The following is a 22695-nucleotide window of genomic DNA, read 5'->3' on the forward strand; positions in this document are numbered from 1 at the left end:
CGGGTCTGCATTTAATCTTGCCCTTGTTTTCAGTTCCCTTTGACCGTGCATGAATGAGGAAAAATCTTTTGTCCTTTTGTAGTAAATCTTTACAGAATGGGGGAATGGTGGTTTTGTAGATGTGGGTGTTTCAAGCAGCAGTACAGTGACAGTGGTTGAGTTTAGTAGGTAAATGCTCAGTAGTGGAACAAAGCCTGTACATACTTCTGCTGTTGGGAAGATTAGTAAGCATCGAGGGGGGGAAACGTCGAGTACATGAGATTGGTGAAATCAGAGCTTTAATACAAGTAACCAGGGCCAGAATACTGCATTCGAAAGGACACTGCTGGACGATTTTAAACCTCCTGCTTAAACGAGCGCTGCATAGTCTCCCTTTGCTGTTGTGTTACTGTAACAGTTAAACCCTTGAAAGAAATCTGCAAATTACATTTTATTCGCTACTTGTACCCCCCCACCCATTATTCGACTGATTCTTCAGATGGACGTGAGTGCAGCTAACTTCCGAAATGGAGAGGAGGACTCCGGTTCCCAGCGATCTCCTTTGAGGCATTTTCTCAAAAGCAAGTCCAAATCATATTCTCCGTTTCCGATCAGGACTGTGGTAGGTATGTTAACAAGCATGTTGCTGCATTTGCATAGACAAATGAGACCTCGGGTTGGTGTTGATGGTCCAGGCTCATCCCGACACTCTGGCTTTGTTTCGGACATCGGAGACTCGGCCAAGAGCAATAGTGTACGATTGGTGGGAAACGAGGGAAGGCTGTTGTAGATGTTGAAGCTGCTTGTGACGTCACTCGGGTCAGTTTAGCGTCTGGGCCCCCGAGCAACCAGGCGTGGCCCCGGCTGAAGCGCAGCACAAATCAGCCCAGAGCAAACCGCTTGTGTCCAGAAGAGGGCAGTATCTGAATATTGAGGAAATGTACTCCTAATTGACCTGGGCATGAGTATCTCTGGACATTGTTAGACAAAGACCGTTTAGATATTAGACCTAAACAAAACTTAAGGTTACACTGCTGACATACATGCATACAAAAATAAAAAAACTCACACTTGAAAGACAATCGTATGCCTGGCTGGGTACACATATATAATTAATATTAAATAAGCAATTATTTACCATTGAAAGTAATACAGGGATAGAGATGTGCAGAAAAGTAACAAAAAATAAACAATCCTTCAACCTGTGCTCTGAACTGAGGGGCTTTCTGGTCATAAAGCTTTGACGCCACAGTTGGGGGGGAATTCCCAACATGCCTTGCCTTGCTATGCTGTGGGCGGCGCTGAAACCTCTCCAGCTACACTAAGGGAAAGGGTCTCCTGCCACACACAACCCTAATGCAGGTCCGTGTGTTTCATAGATGGATGGATTTAGGGAGTCAACTACCGTCCCAATGGAGATTTAATTCAAAACGGCAGCACAGCTGAGCAAGTCAACTGGAAATCCTCAAAGACAAAATGTGTTCATGATTTAAACCGCTTATATTATCCCAATTAAAAACATAAAATCAAGCCCTGATGAGCAATTAACCTTAAAATCTCAAATTGCAGATATGTTTGAACTTTTAGCTCTCAGTTTTAAGCCAGATCTGAGCACTGAGCACTTGGAAGCACCGTTTTAGAAGGATAATTGGGAAATCCCTTTTTACCAGACCCCTCTGCCCGCCCTCCTCACACCAACAACAAGGTTGAACAGTCAAGCTGACAGGAGAACGGACTGAAGGCCACCAGCAAAAACAATCGTCCCGCCCCAGCCAGCGCACCGAGCAACAGACCCGACCGCGGCGGCGGGTTACAAATAAGCGAAGCTCTGGGTTTCACAACTGAGATAAATGGGCAGTCGGCTCGGGGGTGCTGGGCCGCCCCGCTCAGTGCCTGCTGCCCATCAGCCCCTGCATAATGTCGATGGGCAGTGGGAAGATGATGGTGGAGTTCTTCTCGGCCGCGATGGTGTTGAGCGTCTGCAGGTAGCGCAGCTGCAGCGCGGAGGGCGACTCGGCGATCACCATAGAGGCCTCCTTCAGGGCACGTGAGGCGTTCATCTCACCTTCGGCTGCGATCACCTGCGCGGGGAAAGAGAGAGGGGCCGTGAGATGGCGGCTGTATAGACAAACCGAGGCGCGCCTATATCAAACCCCAGCCAGGGCCACCACTGCTATGCCACCCCTCATGACAGTAAAGATGTGTTCGTGCAGCCATGCAGATGTGTGTCATTAACCCATACGAAAGAATGTGGACAAGTGCAAGGTATTACATGCAGGTAACAAAAATGTCCACTGTAATGAGACATGGGAGGAATAGAACTAGATGAAGTAACGCATGAGAAAGACCTAGGAGTCTATGTGGACTCCTCACTTTCTCCATCCAAACAATGTGGGGAAGCAATAAAAAAGACAAACACAATGCTAGGGTATATTGTCAAAAGTGTAGAATTGAGAACAAGGGCAGTGATGTTCAGACTGTACAATGCACTAGTTAGAGCTCATCTGGATACTGTGGACAGTTCTGGGCTCCACACTTCAAGAAAGATATCGCTGCTCTAGAGGCAGTTCAGAGGAGAGCAACCAGACTTATTCCAGGTCTGAAGGGAATGTCCTACTGAGAGACTGAGGAACTGAACCTCTTCACCCTGGAACAGAGGAGACTACGTGGGGACTTGATTCAAGTCTTCAAAATCATGAAAGGCATCAACCACATCAAACCAGAGGAGCTTTTCCAGATCAGCAGGGACACACGCACCCGGGACACAAATGGAAATTGGGCTTCAAGGCATTCAAGACAGAAAACAGGAGACACTTCTTCACACAGAGAGGCGTCACAATCTGAACAAACTCCCCAGCGATGTGGCTGAAGAGACAATTTGGGAACATTCAAAAACAGACTGGATAGGATCCTTGACCACTTAGATCCAAGCCCAATCAATCCAAGGGGTCACTGCGGTACCCCCACCCCTCTCCCACCAGCAGCCATCAGCCAATAAGGTGCCCTCCCTCAGGGGAATCCTATGACAGATCCCGCTTTTAATTATAACTGAGCCGAATCGTGTTTAAGCCTTCATAATCCACCGCTTTCATCTTCTCGAAGGCCGATTTATTTTTTCTGAAGAGAGGGGTCATGCGACACTCGCCAGTTCGCTGCGACAGGGAGCCGCACACCCCGTAACAGCCAGTGAGCAGCGCTGCTTAGCCTCCCGGCAGTAAATCATGTGCCGTGTAAAGAAAAGAAAGACAGAGAGAGAGAGAGAGAGAGAGAGAGAGAGAGAGAGACAGAGAGAGGCAAGGAGTCTGATAGAGAAAATGAGCACGGGCTGATCTGACAGCAACGACAGGAAACTGACATTATCAGTTGGGATGTTTTGCAGGAGAATCTGTGTCTGTAGTCAGAGCCTGTGCAACAAACCAACCAGCTGTGCCGTAAAGGCTGCTTCTCAAGGGCCGACCAAGAAACGCCTGAGAAATAAAGAACAAGACACGGGCGCTTAAGGCGGAAGCGCCTCGCCCACGGCTCCGGATCCAGCTGGATGGGTGCAGCTAATTTCACTAATCAAAGGAAAAATAAATCTCAGACCTGCCTGCCTGCCTTTCTGTAGTGAATTACCTCGCCAGATAGCAACAGAAAGCCCTGCCATAAACTATGCAGCTAAGACAGATGCAGAATCAACGGCCCGTTTACATCTCAGAGCGGTGGAGCTCCTGAAGGCCGGGGCCACAGAGCCGACCCAGGCCCGGCGGCTCAAACCAAAACCACGGGGCCGGGAGGGGGTCACGGACACACGCTTCTCACATAGGATTACACACGATGTCACACTTCTTCAGGGGTATAAACCTAACAATAAGAGGACAGAATACCTTACTTCTCAGGTTCGCCAAGTAATTGTACACAATTCAACCGTTTTCCAAAGATGTGCGGTCCAGAGGGCAATTTCAAATGGATATAAACGTGCCCGTCTCTTCAGAGGCTGGCGAAACTCGCTTTGGACAAAGAAGCGGCCAAAGTGTTATTCGAAACGCAACCCATAACCCATATCTCTTGTGAGGACCTATGTGTTTTAGAACATGGCGGTACAATTATTTCTCTGGGGTTACTAGGGTAGGTTGACCTTTACCCTCAAGCAGTGACCTACATTTAGACCCAAGCTGTCGGGAGGAAGAAACGGTGGGACCATACTGTGTGACAGAGAGTGAGAGGAGAGTGAGATATATCAACAGGAACAGGAAATGTCAGCAGAGAGAGAGATAGAAAAATCAACAAGAACAAAACGCAACAAGGAGCGGAGGAGAAGAGAAGAAGCAATTCTGCTAAGCTTGCTGGAAACCTAATCCTAACAAAGCAGAGCCTAAAATAGTTTCTATCAGCTGGCAACTCAGACGACGAACACTTCAACACCCAGCACCTGGAACGGATCATTCATTTCTGCTGATTTTGTGTCAAGACTCAAACTCCGGACACTTTGCCTTTGTGCTGATGTGAGTGCGGATGGGGTCCGGGGTGCAACAATGGATTAGAGACGCGTCCTGGGGAGATCTCACCCCACGCCAACTGGAACCAGGAGAAATGCCAGGAGTGCATCGTGTAGCACCGAATCAACTGTCGGTGTTGTTTAGACTCCAGTATCAAAAAGACTGATAACTGATGAACACCACCATGGCCTAGCCCAACTCAGTTTCACTTTAACTGTCAGTAGTTGTTAGAAAAAGACACATCAGCTTACATACGAGCCCACGGGCAGCTGGCGTGTGTGTCTATTCAGGTCTATTCTGGTGCCAGGCAGGGAGGACACAGATTCTTGAAATCCCTCTCTAGGCGGCCGGCCTCGGCACAGGGCTGACCTTTACACTGTCTCTAAGCGGGGCCCGGGCCGCCTCACTGGGACCCCCTGGGCGGACCTCTGTCTCCGTTCATTTAAACCTCAAACTCCTTTTCCTCGTTCACCAATGATAAACTGATGCTTTCTGCACACGTGTTCATTCACTCTGTTTATGTGACCAAACGTGTTATTCCAGCTGGCTCCACCAGCTCCAGCCCCCAACGCTGGGCCTCATAGTCAAAGTATTGCTGGCTGAGTTATCAGTCTTTGTCATCAGTGAACTCTGTCGGGTGGTGTAGCCCTGACTGAGGACTGTCAGTATTGATGTGGCCTGCATCCTCAGGTAATCTATTAATAATAATAATAATAATAATAATAATAATAATAATAATAATAATAATAATAATAATATTTCTTGGCAGAGGCCCTTATCCAGGGTGACTAACAACATAACTGCAATATGAAGTGCAAGAATACAGTTAAGAACAAGGCATTGAACATTACAAATTTACATTAAACATTCAAAGTATAATACATTTTACAACTTCCAATTTACACAAGTAATTACAGTAAGTGAGGTCCTACATCCAGTAAGTGCTGTCAAGATGTAGGGTCACAGTCAAGGGTTACAGGAAAGGGAGCAAGGAGGAAAACAATCAATTACGCAAGAAGCATGATAAAATGCTATGAAGTGCTGTCTAACGGGGATTAAAAGGACTAATATTACAAGTACTGTCTGAAAAGATGTGTCTTGAGTAAGCGCCGGAAGGAAGTCAAGTAACATGGACACACGTGTGTGGTCTCTCGCTTTCTCTCTCTCTCTTGGAATGGTCTGAAGGGTGCAGCTGAGAAATGAGCTGACAAATGTGAGTCTCAGTGGTAATCTGTGAGTGTGTGAGTGCGTCAGTGAGTGAGCGAGCACGTGAGGCAGCGCGTGAGGTACCTTGGCCCGGGCTTCGCGGGTCGCCTCCGCCTCCGCAGCCATGGCTCTCTGCAGCTGGAGGGGCAACTTGACGTCCTTGATCTCCACGCGCTCCACCTTGATGCCCCAGTCATCGGTTGCGTCATCCAGGGTGGACTGCAAGACGCACATCACACGTCAACACCAGCCCTCCTCACTGCCCCACAGGCTGCCCGGGACACTGAAATTGCCACAGTTACCGGCAACACAAAGCTCAGTGTCTTTATATCCTGTCCAAAACTGAACAGAACTCAGAAATCACACACAACGTTAAGTGGTCTCAGGTGTGATATTGATGGGCGGTGTGGACATTTTTAGATCTAGTTACTGGAACTGAACACACCTCTTTTTTTCTTGAATTCACATCAACACTGTTTTAGGTGTTGTGTTCACAATAACAATCTTTAATCACCGGATAGCTGCAGACGAAGGGTCAGATCGGTACGTTTTGGGAACTGATTTATATTTTATTTCGCTGTGTTCATGAGATGTTTGATGTTCCGGATATAAAGATAATGACTGAAGAATATAAAGAATATGTAAATATTACATTTTGCCAACCAAGTCAACACCTGCGGCCAGCAGTTATTGGACCCAAAGCATGGGGAGGGTAGTAAAACAAAGCTGTAGTAACAGAAAGTAATTTATATCTATAAAGACACAGACACAATATTTCCCCTGACATTATTGCAGCGTGCGGGAAGCTCTTTGAGGAAAAGCAGTTCAGTTGTCAATTATATTTGCTGCCAGCTGGAATGGACTGGAGTGAAAAGGCAAGTGTCTTTTTATAGCACAGACTCCAGCTTGAAAATAACTAATGAGCTGATAACAAAACAGAACACACGATGTGGAAACTGATCTATTAATCTTAATGAAAGGAAGACTACGCCTCCACAGAGCAACTCCACTCCAGTGTGTCAAGGATATAGGCTACCACCTGGAGCGAGCAGGGCTTCGTAATCATCTTATTGATCTGTCGTTACTCTGCGAGGCCTGGGGCCGCCGGGCGGTACCTGCATGCTGTGGGCGATCTCCTCGCGATCGGACAGGATCTCAGACAGGTTCTTGGTGCCCAGGACGTTGCGCAGGGTGGTCTGGGCCAGCAACCGGGTGGCGGCATCGGCATTGGTGATGTTAGCCACTGCCAGGGTGGCGTTCTGCACCCGGTAGTAAACCACGCCGTCCACGCACACCGTCACCGAGTCCTTGGTCAACACCTGCCGGGGGCGAGGCACACAGGGACAACAGACTGGTCAAGATAAAAACAGATACTTGTGGGCATCTATTCCCTTTCTTTCCCTATTCCAGGTTTGACAGGAATGTCCTACTGAGAGACCTGAACCTTTTCACCCTGGAACAGAGGAGACTACGTGGGGACTTGATCCAAGTCTTCAAAATCATGAAAGGCATCGACCACATCAAACCAGAGGAGCTTTTCCAGATCAGCAGGGACACACGCACCCGGGGACACAAATGGAAATTGGGCTGCAAGGCATTCAAGACAGAAAACAGGAGACACTTCTTCACACAGAGAGGCGTCACAATCTGAACAAACTCCCCAGCGATGTGGCTGAAGAGGCCATTTGGGAACATTCAAAAACAGACTGGATAGGATCCTTGATCACTTAGTTATTAATGGACACCAAACGAGCACGATGGGGTGGATGGCCTCCTCTCGAGTGGACACTTTCTTACATTCTCCCCCCACAGCCTGTGCCCCTCACTGAGAGAGAGACTCATCAGGAAAGATGCACTGGCACTGGCCTACAGTCTCAACCAGCTTCATCCCACCTTCTTACTTAATGGGTCACATTCGAAAGGTTACATGGAGTCATTCACTGTTAAGTTAAATGCTTGGAAACAGGTATGGCTCCTAAGAACTGGACTTGGGGGTCCCTGCTTTCAAACATGGTAGGAACAGCCTTCTGGTTGGGCTGTCTGTGTCCCTGGAAGATCCTTACCTCCTGGGGGGGGATATCAAAGGTGATGGTGCGCATGTCCACGTTGATGAAGCTGTCGGTGCATGGCAGAATGAGGAACAGACCTGCGGGACACACAGACAACACAGCGCAGGCACAGGTCAGCGTCTATCCGCCGGAGCGCTGTCTGCATGGCTCAGAAACAGCCTCTGCTTACTACCCTCTGCTTTCTGTTTGGTTGCAAGGCTTTATCAGCTTGTGAAAAGTGACTACATTTAATGGTGTAAGTCCAGGAAGAGAGGAGTTAAGAACTAAAAATAACAGCAAACTGTTTTTGATCATGTAATTAGTTTGGGGATATAAAACCTGGAGAGAGAGGGTAGCACATTCTGTGTGTGTAATAGATTGTATGTTTTCTCTGCAGGTCCTGTACAACACTTCAGACTGTAGCAGTGCCCTGCCAATACAATTTGATGAGCGTTTCAGGATATAAATTGTCAACCTCTGAAAAGTTGAAAGCAGATTCATCAGTCAAGGAGCTGCAGGGATGGTGTCAAACATTAATGACGTTCTGCCTGGGATTACGGGCGATTCTTGCAGCTCTGTAATTCGGTGCAGTCCGACACACGACTCGGGGCCTATTTTGAGCAGAGACGCGGTGTCTAAACACCCAGGCACCTTCTGCAAACGAGTGAGAGGAAAGAAACGACAGCGAGGAAACAACTTTGCCTGGCGTCAGGAGGCAATTGTTCACACCGACGTTCTGGGGGCACCGACTCATTACCACCGAGCATACAGGCCCAGAGTCTTTACAACCTTCAGCACAGGAGCAAGGTGCAGGGTTGGCATCTGAACGTCATCTGAGGCCGGTTGTACTAACAGGATCAGAACACAGGATCGGATCCGGGATCACTGGATCCGGATCATGACAAGGCGTTGTACGAAGCAGATCAAGATCACGTTTCCCAAAGCATGTTAATGTCTGTGCTTATTGTTGCCACTGTATCTGACACGATCATTTGTAGTCCGTCATCCGAAAAGTTGGCCGTCAAGGTCAGGGCACATTGGATCCAGTTTCTTGCACTGGTGTGCATTTCTTTAACTCCTCAACTACAAAAATAATATAATAATAATTAGCAAATAATCAATTTTATTTATAACGCGCTTTTCTCATACCCAGTAGTGCTAGAAGTCAGTCAAAACAAGAAGGCAACACCGTAGTAGCAACTCAAGAGTATTTAAAAATGGCCACACGTTCGACAATAAAGCCGAGCCGTGAAACAACAGCACAACATCGCAAAGGCTATCAGAGCAGCTCATAGTGCAGTACAGCCATCTGGCATGTACCTCTCTAGTTTGCTTTTATACCCCAGTATAAGCCTCTTAAACATGATTGTTCTTCTTATCGGGAAAATCAAGTAGAGCATGAGTCACTGTGTAATCCAGGTCAACCCCCCTCCGCCCACCGCCACCAGCACAGTTTCAGGGGCATTTCACCAGAAGGAGGCGGTTCAGAGAAACAGGCACGAGGTCTTTCACAGGCTCTCACTGATTCATCCGGCACTTTCATCAGGTCTCGGGTTGTAGTAGACTGCACACAACTGCAAGCACTCAAAGGTCAATCAATCAATTTTTAATTAGTATAGTGCCCTTCGCAGGGTTGCCACGGAGCGATTTAAAAATTGAATATAAACAAACCAATAAACAAAATAAATGCGGCTAAAACTAGAGGGCATCAGAGTGGCTTAGATACAGGCGGGACTTCGGGAATCTGGGAGGTCCTGTCCTACCTGGTCCTTTGGCTCCCCCGCGCACGATCCGCCCCAGTCGGAAGATAATGGCGCGTTCATACTCTTTCACGATCTGCAACGAGATTGTAATCAGACACAGACGTTCAACACAAAAAACACTGCATAGGCATAAGAGGTGTTGCTTGTAAAGCTGTGAATGATGGCTGGGGAAATAAAAAGCGATGCGTGAGATGGTGGTGAAATACTGCCGGGAACAAATAGAAAAGAAGCTATATTTAGAAATGAAGAAATTGGGTGTAAAAAACAACAACACCCTCCAAAACAATATAAAACAAAATCTACAATGTGGACAATTATTTTCCAAGTGGGGAAGTGAACAGAGGAGCCTTTGGAACAGTCAAGTCATCCGTTTCATAAGAAGATACCGTCACTGTTCACTATTACTAATAAGTTAGTGCAGTTGCGTCATTTTCATATGATTTTTGACAACTGGGGGCTGGGGACACACCCTGAGGCAGTGTGGCACACGGTGAGGAAGTTCACCGCGAGGACGATCACCGGTGGTTTAAACACGCGTGGTTCCTCACCTTGATGCACATCCATATGGAGATGGGCAGAGTGACCAGCGTCAGCAGGACAGAAAAGGCCACCAGCAGCATCCCACAGAGACCAATTTTCCCATCAGCATCCTCAAGCTCTACACAGAAAGAAAAAGCGCTGCGTCACACACGCTGAACCCCACAGCGCTGCGTTACACACCCTGAACCCCACAGCGCTGCGTTACACACCCTGAACCCCACAGCGCTGCGTTACACACGCTGAACCCCACAGCGCTGCGTTACACACAGCTGCCTCTACCACACAAGCTGACAGAGTCAGTTCCCAGCCCCACTCTCCTGTTCTCCCTGTGGCCATCCTTAAAACTCAACTCCAAAAAACTCCAAAAGCCCAACACTTTCAAACAAAACACTCCAAAGTCAGCTATACATCACATTATTTGTCATTTAGCAGATGCTCTTATCCAGGGTGACTTACATTTGTACCCATTTATACAGCTGGACATTTTACTGGAGAATCTAAGTGAAGTACCTGCTCAACTTCAGCACTGCCCAGCCCGGGATCTGAACACAACCTACCAGCTATGTGTCCAGAGCCCTAAGCACTACTGCACAGTGCTGCCCTAACTGTGTGTGCCTCCATGTTTAAATGTGAATTAAGTAATTGCCTTATGATTCCAATCAATCTTTGTATGACCTCTTGACTCTACCCTAACCTTTTAACCTTTGTATGACCTATTGACCCTACACTAACCTCTTAAACTTTGTATGACCTCTTGACTCTACTTAGCCCAACTGTTGTCCGGACGAGCCTCAGTCCTGCAGGTTTAATGAGTCTCTCTGAACTATCCAAGACCAGACACTTTGAACACATGATGACATTGAATCGTTAAGCCCATTAATTGAGTGAATTAAGCAGTTAGTCTAGTTTGGAGAACAGACACTGTGGCACTCCAGGACCTGGGCAATAATTGAATATTTATCCACGATACAATCTCTGGCACAATGAGAAATCGAGTCATGGCAGAAATGACAGATCTCTAATGGCCAGTAACGATAGCCTCCCAATGAATGTTGACAGGGCCCCACTTCCCTTCACTTCAAGTTATGTAAAGGTTGATCACTACAGTTAAAATACAGATTTAAATATATTTTTATTGGCCTTACCTAGGGTGACTTGGCATGATATAAATACATACAATAACCTACAAATCACACAGAGACAGCAGCTCCCAATACTGTCATCCCTGATGATTTCTGAAGCGATCAACCCCTTTAAAAACCCTGCATCTGTCAGAGTCGGGTGTATCTCAATATAGCACAACAGTATAGATGGCAGACACCAAGAAACCTGCACTGAGAGGTCCTAGTGAGCATGAGTTCACACTGTACACGGTTAGTGGACGACCACAACAAAAGGCACACAGTCTGTCCTTCAAACTCCAGTCCAGCCTAGTTAAACGACCCCAGTCGGGCTCAAGCTTTGGTTTAAACACTCCCCGATATCAGCCTGTTGCGAATAAGTGTATTTGCTTCCTCGATCAAAGGACTGCAGGGCAGATCAAATACTGGTGTCACTGACCAGGCAATGCACATCAACGTCACAAGGAACAATACTGTTAAGATACTTAGTACACTCTGGTGCATTTTTAATGGGGGTGATTAATTTCAGTCCCCTGGGTTAATAGTGTTAATATAACCGTTTGAAGCCGTCAGACTCCAGTTTTTTGGGAAAGCCCAGATACGGTTATCTTAGCAAGCAGTGCATGACACTGGCATTCCTACCTGCGTCAAAATCCTCCTGGGTGAACCGAGGAACGCCTACGGACAGAATTCACATGTTTAAAACACAGGCAGACACACGGCATGAACCAGGGTATTCATCAGGTACGACTTTTTGAGATGAACTGCAAAGTCATTTGTGTTAAGGGAACTTTAAGGTGGTCTGGGCACTACATTATTACCCCCCGGTGCGGTTTCTTGAAAATGACAGACGTGGCTAAGAATTTGGATCAAATGAATGATTGTTCACCACCCCCCCCACCCCACCCCACCCCCCATGTCTGTAAATCATGCACTGTGGTAATACAATAGATTTTTATATTTTATCACTGAGCTCCTTGTGTTTATTATTGGCATTATTGGCAGTAAATGCAAGGAGTTCATAAAAAGCTTCCTTTGTTTGATTAGATTTGTTTTCTCTCTTGCAGTTTCTGATACAAGGAGACCAAATGGACAACACATAAATAAATCAAGAAACCACCACTGCTGCACACACCCAGCATTTCAGAGCTTTACAGAGGCCCACTTTTAACGAGAGACGTTTACAATAAAATGTAACGAGCCAATATCTCAAGCGGATGTTTGAAAGATATTTGTTTCAATTCGAGCACTGAAAACAGATGAGCTAAAGCACTGATATAATCAGGACTTCATGTGTACATTATGGTTGAAGAAATGTATAAGTGCATCAAAAGAGCACAGTTACACATAATATCAGGCAGACAGACCTACAACAAGCAGCAATAAACAATACAATAACAAAACACAATGGAAAATTATAAAATTCAAATATTTTACCTGAACACAAAAAGTCAACAGCAGCTACAGTTTGGGTGTCAAGTTTTTATTGATTTATTTGATTGTTGGTTTCCTTATTGATGCCTAAAGACAGTCCCTGCAGTTAATCTACGTTATTTATTCCAAAACATTCTTCAAAGCTGCACAATCCTGGCCTGGAATCTAACAATGGTGGTAGACATCAGATAAATCTGACTATTCACCCATAACACACAAACACGGTTCTCCCTATGACTGCCACTGCTGTTATTTGAGTAAGTGTTAAAATAAGAAGTCGGTCAACGTGATGATGATGACCCCAAACCCACAATCATCACAAATGCAAACCAGAAGAGAGCAACAACAGCCGGTGATATACTGATCTGCCCAGTTGGCTGACATAAGCCCCAGTGAAATATGGTATTTTAATGAGAGAGGTTTATGGTAAATATAACCAACACAATAGGACCTCCATTGCCTTTGATTAATGCTCATCAGTAGCTAATTTTACAACTTACCTTCTAAGATGCGATTCAGTAAGACTTCCTATGGCAAGCCAAACTGTCATTTAGAGATATCTCAAAATACAATTCAAGATATCTTAAACTGAATTGCAGATATCTCAAATTGACGTCCTGTGAAAATGCTGTATGTTTTGTATGAACTTTCTATTTTAAGATATCTGAAATAGAACAGGGAGTCAATTTGAGATATCTCTTTTAACGCTGCATTTCATCTCAAATTGGAGCTTTAAATGAGATGTGCATCTTAAATTCACTTCCTGTCCTATTTGAGATATCTGCAATTCAATTTAAGATATTTTGAATTGTATTTTGAGAGATCTCTAAATGACAATTTGGCTTGCCATCGACTTCCAGGTAACTACACGTGTGTACATATATATAGCCCGTGGGCATGCATTTAGCCCCGGCAGCGGGCTGCAATACGGTTTTAACTGTAATGGAAGCGTGTTGTGTGGTTTAAAAAGACCCAGTCAAGGCGCTGGCAGGATGATGGCAGCAGCTGTGTGCGCGCGTAATAACGCCTCTTGTTTTATCACACACAGTAATACTGACTTCGTATTTAGTGCTTTCAAAATGCACCAGTATTTACAAAAACTAAGCCCTAAGGCAGAACACGCTCTGGGCGGCAAAGGGGTCCTTGGTCAAATAAGTTTGGGACCCCTGCCCTAGGGCACAAACCACAATAACTTATATCGGAAATCAATAAGAAGAGGCTGAGTTGTGAGGCAGGGGGTGCGACTACACCCAGCTCGCAGACCATGCAGCCCGCAGCCCAGTGACCCAGTTCTTACAATGCACATCAAACACGACCGTTCATCAACTGCTAAGAACACGTATGTTATTATATGCACTGGTGCAGGTGGCATGTTGGAAACGTGTATTGAGCCCTGGCACGCTTATTACTAATTCATCCCACGCCGTGTATTCAGTTCACACAGGACAGCATGCAGTTCTCACGGGTGGAAACGGTCCCTCCTCCTCCTCCTCCTCCTCCTCCTCTCACACTTGTTAAAACGGCGCATCTCTCAAGTGAAACTGAACTCATCAGCGAGTTTACAAGGCTTACTGAAGTGCGCAGAAGAAAATGACAGCTTGTTCTCCCCAATAACCTAGAATAATATTAATATTAATTTCAAACCTTAACCAAGAGCAAATTCATATCGCACTCCCGACAGACGTGATAATAATAATAATAACCGTTTTCACGATCACAGGGTAAAGCGGCGGATGTGACAGTAGAGGCGCACCTGCCTGGCGCTCCCGCCTGCTCACGGGCTTCATGTCCCCGCAGTCCGTGCCGTCCGTGGCGCTGTGACGCGACTGAGCAGCAGCTGCGAGCGGCGCTACTGTAACCGCACCTGTGACGTCACCGGCCGCTCTCCGCCCCCGCGAACCACGTGGGCTGAACCGAAAATCCCCCCGTCCCGGGCGAGGCAGGGGTCCCGCTCAGCCGCGTCAGTGCGGTGATACACAGCATGCGGGATTATAGACAAGGGCGTGGAGACACCAGAGCTTCTGAAACCAACTGCTGTGGGATTTAATGGCAGCTTATTCTGGGGAGTCGCACCTTTTCCACTTAGGGACCCCCGTCACTCCATCTTTGACCCCTCTCTGCCATAGTGGAACCGGTCACACAGCTTCCAGAAACCCCCCAACTCACCTGGCACCCCCCTCAGCTGCACAATACCACGGTAAATCCCCTGAACGCATCCTTGCAGTGCATGAGTAATACCAGCAATTGCACAGGGCTACTAACCTCGCTGAAACATTTATATACACAAGTACATGTTCGTTCAAAAAGCATGTTTATTTCCAGTATGGACGCAGAAGAAAGCTGTATTTTAAATACCATAAAAAGAGCACTTACATAAAGATGTTGTACCACAAACCGAAGACACTTCCATTAAAAAACATAATAAAAAGAAGGAAGCACTGAACTCAGACTGTCAGTGAACATTTTCTAACTTAATTCTCTAACTTGATATTTATTTACAATATTACAGAGCCATTTGTTTTGCTGTATAAATATATATTTTTACCGTATCATATTGTTCCAAACACACAGGACCACCAATGCATTTTTACAATTAAAAAAATATTTTTGAACTCAAGAGGAGCTGAAACAAACTCGAGTTGCATTTGCATTAAAAAGCAGCTTCTGGGCGTCTCTTGCAGGGGCTTAAGTGTGGAAGTTGCCGGCCCTTCTGGGAGCCCATAGGACGACATCGGTGCAAGATGGGCCTCGTCACCAATCGACAATTAACACCTGCCGCTTCCTTACTAGTCGTTGTGTGAAAAGGAGCTGAAAATATGCCGTGGGGATTGTGTGGGAGTGCACTCTGCTCTCCCACGACAGACACCACTGCAGCAAAGCATCAACGCGTCTCGCCTAAAACCACAGAAGCACAGAGAAACACACCGACACTCGAGAGGGAATATGAAACTTACATTTAAGAAAAATATACAGCTCTGGAAAAAAAAAAAGAGACCACTCAAAGTTCATAAATCAATGTTAAGTGGTCTCTTCATTTTTTCCAGAGCTGTATATAGGAAAACGGCGGGTGCCCAGATTAGAAACATGCGCAGCTAGAGGAGCCCCGTTTTCACATGCTGAATTCAGGATCAGACCATTTCACGGGCAGGCCGTCATCCTCCCCCAACAGACTGTCTTCTGGCAGCTCATTTAAAGTGCCGTCCGCCAAGAAGTCCTCGTGGAAAATGTCCGACAACAGGTAGGTATCCAGATTCTGGACAGCAGGGCCGTCTGAACAGGGTACCATCCGCGAAACTGTCGCTTTGAGGACGGGGAGAGTTTTGTAGTAGAGATGGTCCACAATATCTAAAAGGACACAAGAAAAAAACATCTCTCAGCACCTGGCGCCCTTTTATATAGTTCCCCTGGAAACCCGTTGTAAAACGTTGAACATATTTATCGAGTCACACTTAGAATGGATGCCAAATTGTGAAAAACAGACGGCCTACTGTTTATATATTCAGGAATTCAGACAAACCCCAATAGAGGTAGGTAGAAGGTCAAGGGTTTATTTTGGCCTCGACTCGCGTGACTAAGGGAATGAATGCAGGACAGTGTGTGTATGCGCTTGGGAAGGCACAGTCAGGCAGGAGATTGAGGCCGTCGTCCTCCCAAACCTCCCTTGACACCAGCAAACACAAATCACGCCTCGGCCGGATGCTGGTGGATGACGGCCGCGCTGAGGGCAGAAACGAATGGATCGCGTCTGCGTCTGACGTTTCAGAAGAGGCAGAAATGTAATTCGGGCCCCATCCTGTCCTGCCAACACAATCCCAGCCCATCCTGTTATCCACTGACATCAACTATCATTTCAAGCTTACAGACGTTTCCGTATTCATGTATAAAATGAGGTTTTAAAGTGTATAATAAAATAGTTCTACGTGTCTAATGTAGCGCAGTGTGGGCAACATGAATGCTTTATTAACCAAAAAAAGAGAGAATGTCAATATAGTACGTTTCAATTAAGAAGCACACAGTAGCAGTGACTATTATATACAAGTTATATCCCAGAAATATTAACATATTAAAGAGACAAAGTTGTTTACAGGTGAACACACACATCTGCGCAAACTGTAAAACAAACAAGTGCAAGTGACCTACTTATTAACCATGCGGTTAGCACAGGCCACTGTCTGTGCCGGGAAATTGTGACACGATTTCAGTAAATTCAAACCCAGCAACCACAAAAACAACAACATCTGGTCAGTTTTCTTCAAATGATTGAGGGGGGTGGGGGGATGCCACAGAAACAACCCCGAGTTACTGTCCTCAATATTGTGAGGTTGCCAGTAAACATAGGAGAGAGTAAGGCTTTCACGAGATCAGAACCTCAGACCTTTTCAGGACATATTAAACACACTGGACTACATTCGTGGCTCTGAAATCAGCAGGCAGGACAGTGACACGGTTGTGCGAAATGCAGATTAGATGCTCTTGTGTTACTAGTGTTACTACTGATCTGCTGAAAATCCATTCATCTCCACAGGGAGACCAGAGCGGACCTCACTTAGGTGACAAAGGACTGCTGGGAACACCTACCCGCAAAAGACATGGTGTGCCACAGAGGAACCTGGGTCACCTTCAGCTTGTAGAACTTCGCTTGGACATAGGAGGGAGGGACGTCCCTGTCGGAGATGAGAGGAAGGTCAGATTTAAGGATTTGTGAAGATGAATGTCCCAGTGAGAATGACAAAGAAACAAAAGAAAATGGAGGCAAGGGCAGGGTGGTCTCCTTCCCATTACTCTGGTTTTACTGGCACCGTCGAAGGGCAGGAGGGTGGCTTACCCAATGGTGTCCGTAAGGTCGTCCCAGTTCACGTCCGAGACATCTTCAACTTCCAGTGCATGCAACCTAACAAAAACAAAGCAAAATCAGATGGTGACTGGGCTACTGGGGACCACAAGGAGCAGGCGATACATCACACTGTACATGGGACACCTCCACACAGGAGCACATTTCTGTTTATCGATCACACTTACTTTTCAATTAAGTTTATTTTGGCCTGAAACGATTGCAGGCCTTTATACAAGTTCTGCCCAAACGACATCCTGGCCTTTAGGACGGACATCCTGAGAAAGAGACAACAACACATTTTTATATACATTAACTGTAAAAACAAACCAAATAAAACATGGAGTGATCTTGTTTAACACGGGTGTAACATGTTTGAATTATACCTTGGATATGAAAAGCGTGTTGTGCAAGGGCTTGTGGGAAAGAGAGGTTAAGGGCAATCGACCTCAGAAATGTACATATACTATGTGATGCTGAAGGTTAAACGTAAACACGTATAAGAACACAAAGTGTCCAATCGAGAGGAGGCCATTCGCCCCATCGTGCTCGTTTGGTGTCCATTAATAACTAAGTCATCAAGGATCCTATCCAGTCTGTTTTTGAATGTTCCCAAATTGTCTCTTCAGCCACATCGCTGGGGAGTTTGCTCAGATTGTGACGCCTCTCTATGTGAAGAAGTGTCTCCTGTTTTCTGTCTTGAATGCCTTGAAGCCCAATTTCCATTTGTGTCCCGGGTGCGTGTGTCCCTGCTGATCTGGAAAAGCTCCTCTGGTTTGATGTGGTCGATGCCTTTCAAGTCAAAATCATGAATCAAGTCCCCATGGATCATATATACTACAGGAACCCGCTCTGATTCTTACCCATCGTACCTACTCAACAACAACAGGAATAAGTGTAACAGTAGTGTATGCTGTCCTGTTTATAGAAGGTTAATCATTGAGAGTTTGTGCATCTATCCGGCACGTCTGTTCTCACAGCGAGAGTCACGCGTCCCTGTGAGGCTGCGAGAGGAAACCCATGTAAAAGCAAAACTCCACATGCTCTCCATAACATCAGCCCTCAAAACCCTGTTGCCCACTGCCAAATGTAATAAAGGACTCTGGGACACCTGTGTCTTGGATTTGCCCGCTGGTTGGGGTTGGTGTGTGTGTGTATAACTGTGTTTTTACGGTGCCACCCTCACCACTTCACCCGGCACTTGGTCCAGCTGCGTGTTTTCACTTTGAGGGCCACCTCTGTCCATGGGATCTTTTTGTAGAGTTTCTCGCGGGGGATGGTGGCGTGTTGCCCCTTGGCAGCCTCCTCGGGGTCCAGCTGGGACACCAGATACTCCCTGATGGCCTTCACCAGACGCGTGAGCTCCGTCTCGGTCCATTCACCTTTGCTGGACTCTGTGAGGAGAAACAGAAGCATGCTTGAAAATGGCACAAAATGGCATCCGGGTACGGCAGGGCTCCACAGTCTGGCTGAGGTGCCAAACCTCCGGCTCGGAAGGACCCGAGCTTTCCCCTCAGTGGCAAATTAAAACAAAGAGAAAGTCCAAATTGTGTCTGCAGGCAGAGCTAACTAACTAACCAGGAAGCTCAACACAAACTCATGTTGATTGGAGGACATTGGTGCGTGTGTACAGCACAGCGAGTCATACATTAGTCAACAAAAAGTCCACAATATGCTTTGCATTTCTGTGGATGTACATTTACCCCATTATGGTCCTCGACTTGTTAAGGGTGATGAAATCTAACTCATATTGCTACATAATGCAGTGCTGACTAAGTTCCTGTGATTTCATGGGCAGGCTGAGGTTCTGAACGTGAGTCACCTTGGGGCGGGGGGGAGCACCTGACTACGGGCACTTTTACACGTCCATTTCTGATTCGGATCAAAGGCATCGGTGGTCATTCAATCAGGATCAGAAACAATGCTCCTCTCAGGGAAATGGTACAGATCCAGATCAAAGGCAGTGTAAACGCTCGTCACAAGAGAATTGTGTAAAAATGCAAATAACTTCACAGATCTTTATTGTAAAGGGTGTAAACAATGTTTTCCATGCTTGTTCAATGAACCATAAACAATGAATGAACATGCACCTGTGGAACGGTCGTTAAGACACTAACAGCTTACAGACGTAGGCAATTAAAGTTACAGTTATAAAAACTAAGGACACTAAAGAGACCTTTCTACTGACTCTGAAGAACACCAGAAGAAAGATGCCCAGGGTCCTGCTCATCTGCGTGAACGTGCCTTAGGCATGCTGTGGCCAGGGCAATAAACTGCAATGTCCGCACTGTGTCTGTCTGTGTGTGTCAGTGTGTGCCTGTGTGTGCGTGCCTCTGTGTCTGTGTGTGTGTCTGTGCGTCTGTGCTGCTCAGGGCTGGCCGGACTCACCGATCTGAGAGAAGCGCATCTGCAGGGAGTGAGCGCTGCGGCCCATCACCTCGGAGATCTTGCTCCAGTTGTTGCCGTACATGGTGTGGAGCTTCTTCAGCATGTCCAGATCTTTACTGGAGAACCTGCGGGGGACAGGAGGCGGCGGCTCAATCGCCTCCATGTCAATTTGCCGTTACCCCTCCCCCAGGGCAGGCTGACGCTCCCGAGAGGAGACCTTAAGGTTGAGTCTCCCTTCGCCCCCCGCATTTCCCATCCTTGTCTGGATCAAACCCCTCCGCCTTCTCATTTATCCCTCTGCATGAACACACAGGGTACAACACTCACCTGCCCTTATAGTGCAAGGAGTCAAAGATCTTCCTTCCCCTCGAGTAGATGTCGTGCCAAGGCCTGGGAATGTCGACCGCTGGGAAAAGATTTGAGTCACGTTAATTAAAATCTCTCCCCAGAGAGGCAGAAGGCAGAGACGGCTGAATCTCCATCAAAAAGGTCTTAGTATTAATGAACACCGTAAAAGTCTGATCAAGAAGGTCTAAGTAGGAGACTCTTTTAGTCAATAATAAATGGAGAGCCCATTATTTAGACCAAGGGGACCATTTCAGCACTTCTCTTGGCATCGTACCACACTAGAAAAACACGGCATGGAAACGTGATGGATGAGCATTAACCTTGAGGACCTCACCAATCTGGTCGTGGAATTTATGCTTCGTCTTCAGATTCTTGATCATGGCCTTCTCCTCTGGGTATCGCGAAGGAAAGAACAGCTTGGTCGGACTGTCCAGCCCCGTCAGGAGGAGGAAGTCCAAGACGTTCCGGCGGAGAAGATCGTTCTCCTGCACGCTGTATCTTCCACGCTTGATGGCAATTCCTGATCAACAATAAACCATGTCAATGAAATCCTGGAAATCAGGCTTTCAGTCCAATTTTGCCAAGACCACAGATCTCAAGTCAGGCCCGTTACGAACCACGGTGAACTTGGCGCGGCACCTACCTTGCTGCTTGAACTGCCTAAACCGGTCCAGGTCGTACACCACCATCCTAATGATGTCACTGTGGCATCTCTGCTCCACATTGGGGATGAACTCTTTGAGCTCGGCGATGTATCTCTCCATGTTGTGCTCTTGGACCTTCACCTTCTTTCTTTCAACGTCGCTGCGAAATGGGGGAAAAACAAAGACAACATGAATCGGGTGAACACGCTAAAACGCTGCTGTTCGTGAAATAAACCGATTGAGAGTATCCTACCTATCGACGCCAGATTCCCAAAACAAATCGAATCCGGCCTGCAGTTCTGCACTCCCTGCATTTGGCAGCTCTTGCTCTTCCTCCTTCTGCAGCTGCCGTTCCTTCATCTTCTTTTTCTTCTTCTTCCCAGATTCACCACCGAAGTCCATTGCGGTCTGCTGGTCCGCACTCCCTGCTTTCTGCTGCTCTTCCTCCGCCTCCTGGTGCTCCTTCGTCTTCCTCTTCTTCTTCTTCTTCCCAGATTCCACACAGAACCCCATTGCGGTCTGCTGGTCCGCACTCCCTGCATTCGGCTGCTCTTCCTCTTCCTCCTGCTGCTGCTGCTTCTTCCTCTTCTTCTTCCCAGATTCCCAACACAGCTCAATCATGGTCTGCTGGTTCTTCCTCGTTTCCTTCATGTTTTTCATTCCCTGGTCCTCATTCCCTGCGTCCTGCTGCTCTTTTTTCTTCCTCTTCTTCTTCTTCTTTTCTGATGACACAATGTTGCAGCTTACCACCGCCCCCGCCTGCTCCAGCTCAGTCCGCCTCTGCCACTGGTCCTCTGGCATCTCTCGGGGGTCCACCCACACCTGTGTCTCCCCCTCGAGCTCTGGGTCTTCCTTAAACACCAGCGTCTCGGACAAAGTGTCCAAATACCCGCCGTTTCCCAGCTCCGCCTTGGCAGCCACACTTGGGTGCCTTTTCTTCTTTTTCTTCTTCTTCTTAATTTCCTCCTCCTCCACCACTTCCCCATTCACTTCTAGGTCAACATTTTCGACCCCATCTCTATGTTTTTTCTTATTTTTCTTGGGCGTTGGCTCCAGCCCGCCCGAAAGGACCGATAAGTCCACATCCTCCAGCTGCTCAACATCTCCCTCTGCTTCCCGTTTTTTTCTTTTGGCTTTGTGCTTTTTTGCAGCCACCCCCTGCTCCCGCCCCTCTCCGTCTTCAGACGCCCCCATCGCCACCCCTGTCTCCTGCTCGTCCGGCACAACAAAGTCCTCGCCATCATCCAGAAACAGCAGAGGGGAGGAGGGATTCACTTCTAAAAGGATGCCCGTCACATTGTTGTCCATCTGCTCGTCTTTCTTCTTCTTCTTCTTCTTCTTCTTGTGCTTCTTGGGGGAGATGGTTTCACTCCCAGGTACGATCTGCGCTTCTTCCCTCTATTCAAAATACAAAATAAGAACATTTGATAAGGGCACTGTTTATTTCAGTGTGGCACACAACTTTATATTCACAACACCACATGTACCCTGCACACCCACCAGTGGTCACTGTGCGGCCGAGCGCGTCCCATCCTGACATTTAGTATTAGTCTATGCAAACTAAAATGCCACGCAATACACAATCTAAGCTTAATTAAGTTACAATATGCATTACCATTTTCCCCTGTAAAACTAAACTAACGAGTCTCTACTCGTCTGTGGAGGAAGCATACGTTTTCCATAGCTACCTAATTAATTATAAAAGACTACCGATATTTAAAACATTGTGATATTTATGTTGAATACCAGGGGTGAAATAATAATAGTAAATACCCAACCCACCTTGTTCACCATGATTACAGTCACAGCGTGTCGCAGACCGCGATTCCCGCAAAGCGAAAATACCGGAAGTTGTATGTAGGGGTTAAAGGTTATCCGGAAATGCATCATTGCTATAGAAACCCAGTATCAACAC

At 46.8% G+C, this 22695-nt stretch overlaps 2 protein-coding genes across 3 annotated transcripts in view; both read right to left on the bottom strand.

Moving 5' to 3' along the window:
• Nucleotides 1-1074: 1074 nt before the first annotated feature.
• Nucleotides 1075-14407, bottom strand: stom (stomatin). Of its 2 annotated transcripts, XM_066712644.1 has the most exons (8): nucleotides 14323-14386; nucleotides 11778-11813; nucleotides 10023-10132; nucleotides 9475-9547; nucleotides 7727-7809; nucleotides 6779-6982; nucleotides 5748-5882; nucleotides 1075-2060 (listed from the first exon to the last, which is right to left on the bottom strand). In XM_066712644.1, the coding sequence occupies exons 1-8, from the start codon at nucleotides 14354-14356 to the stop codon at nucleotides 1866-1868; spliced, it is 870 nt and encodes a 289-aa protein (XP_066568741.1). In that variant the 5' UTR covers nucleotides 14357-14386; the 3' UTR covers nucleotides 1075-1865. The 2 variants fall into 2 exon arrangements, with proteins under 2 accessions (XP_066568741.1, XP_066568742.1); XM_066712645.1 differs by lacking the exon at nucleotides 11778-11813 and having other exon boundaries at nucleotides 14323-14407.
• Nucleotides 14408-14863: 456 nt separating this feature from the next.
• The window catches only part of LOC136758375 (transcription termination factor 1), a 7852-nt gene continuing 20 nt past the window's right edge, over nucleotides 14864-22695 (bottom strand). Inside the window, exons 1-11 of the mRNA XM_066712648.1 lie at nucleotides 22563-22695; nucleotides 21034-22178; nucleotides 20780-20940; nucleotides 20471-20656; nucleotides 20116-20194; nucleotides 19789-19913; nucleotides 18587-18794; nucleotides 17589-17678; nucleotides 17395-17460; nucleotides 17148-17233; nucleotides 14864-15914 (exon numbers count right to left, since the gene is read on the bottom strand). The exon at nucleotides 22563-22695 is cut by the window's right edge and continues 20 nt beyond it. Of these exons, the coding sequence (XP_066568745.1) occupies nucleotides 15679-15914; nucleotides 17148-17233; nucleotides 17395-17460; nucleotides 17589-17678; nucleotides 18587-18794; nucleotides 19789-19913; nucleotides 20116-20194; nucleotides 20471-20656; nucleotides 20780-20940; nucleotides 21034-22178; nucleotides 22563-22670 (2490 nt within the window). The 5' untranslated portion in view covers nucleotides 22671-22695 and the 3' untranslated portion in view covers nucleotides 14864-15678. The remainder of the gene's footprint in view (nucleotides 15915-17147; nucleotides 17234-17394; nucleotides 17461-17588; nucleotides 17679-18586; nucleotides 18795-19788; nucleotides 19914-20115; nucleotides 20195-20470; nucleotides 20657-20779; nucleotides 20941-21033; nucleotides 22179-22562) is intronic.

Source organism: Amia ocellicauda, chromosome 9, assembly GCF_036373705.1.
Source record: "Amia ocellicauda isolate fAmiCal2 chromosome 9, fAmiCal2.hap1, whole genome shotgun sequence".
NCBI lineage: Eukaryota > Metazoa > Chordata > Actinopteri > Amiiformes > Amiidae > Amia > Amia ocellicauda.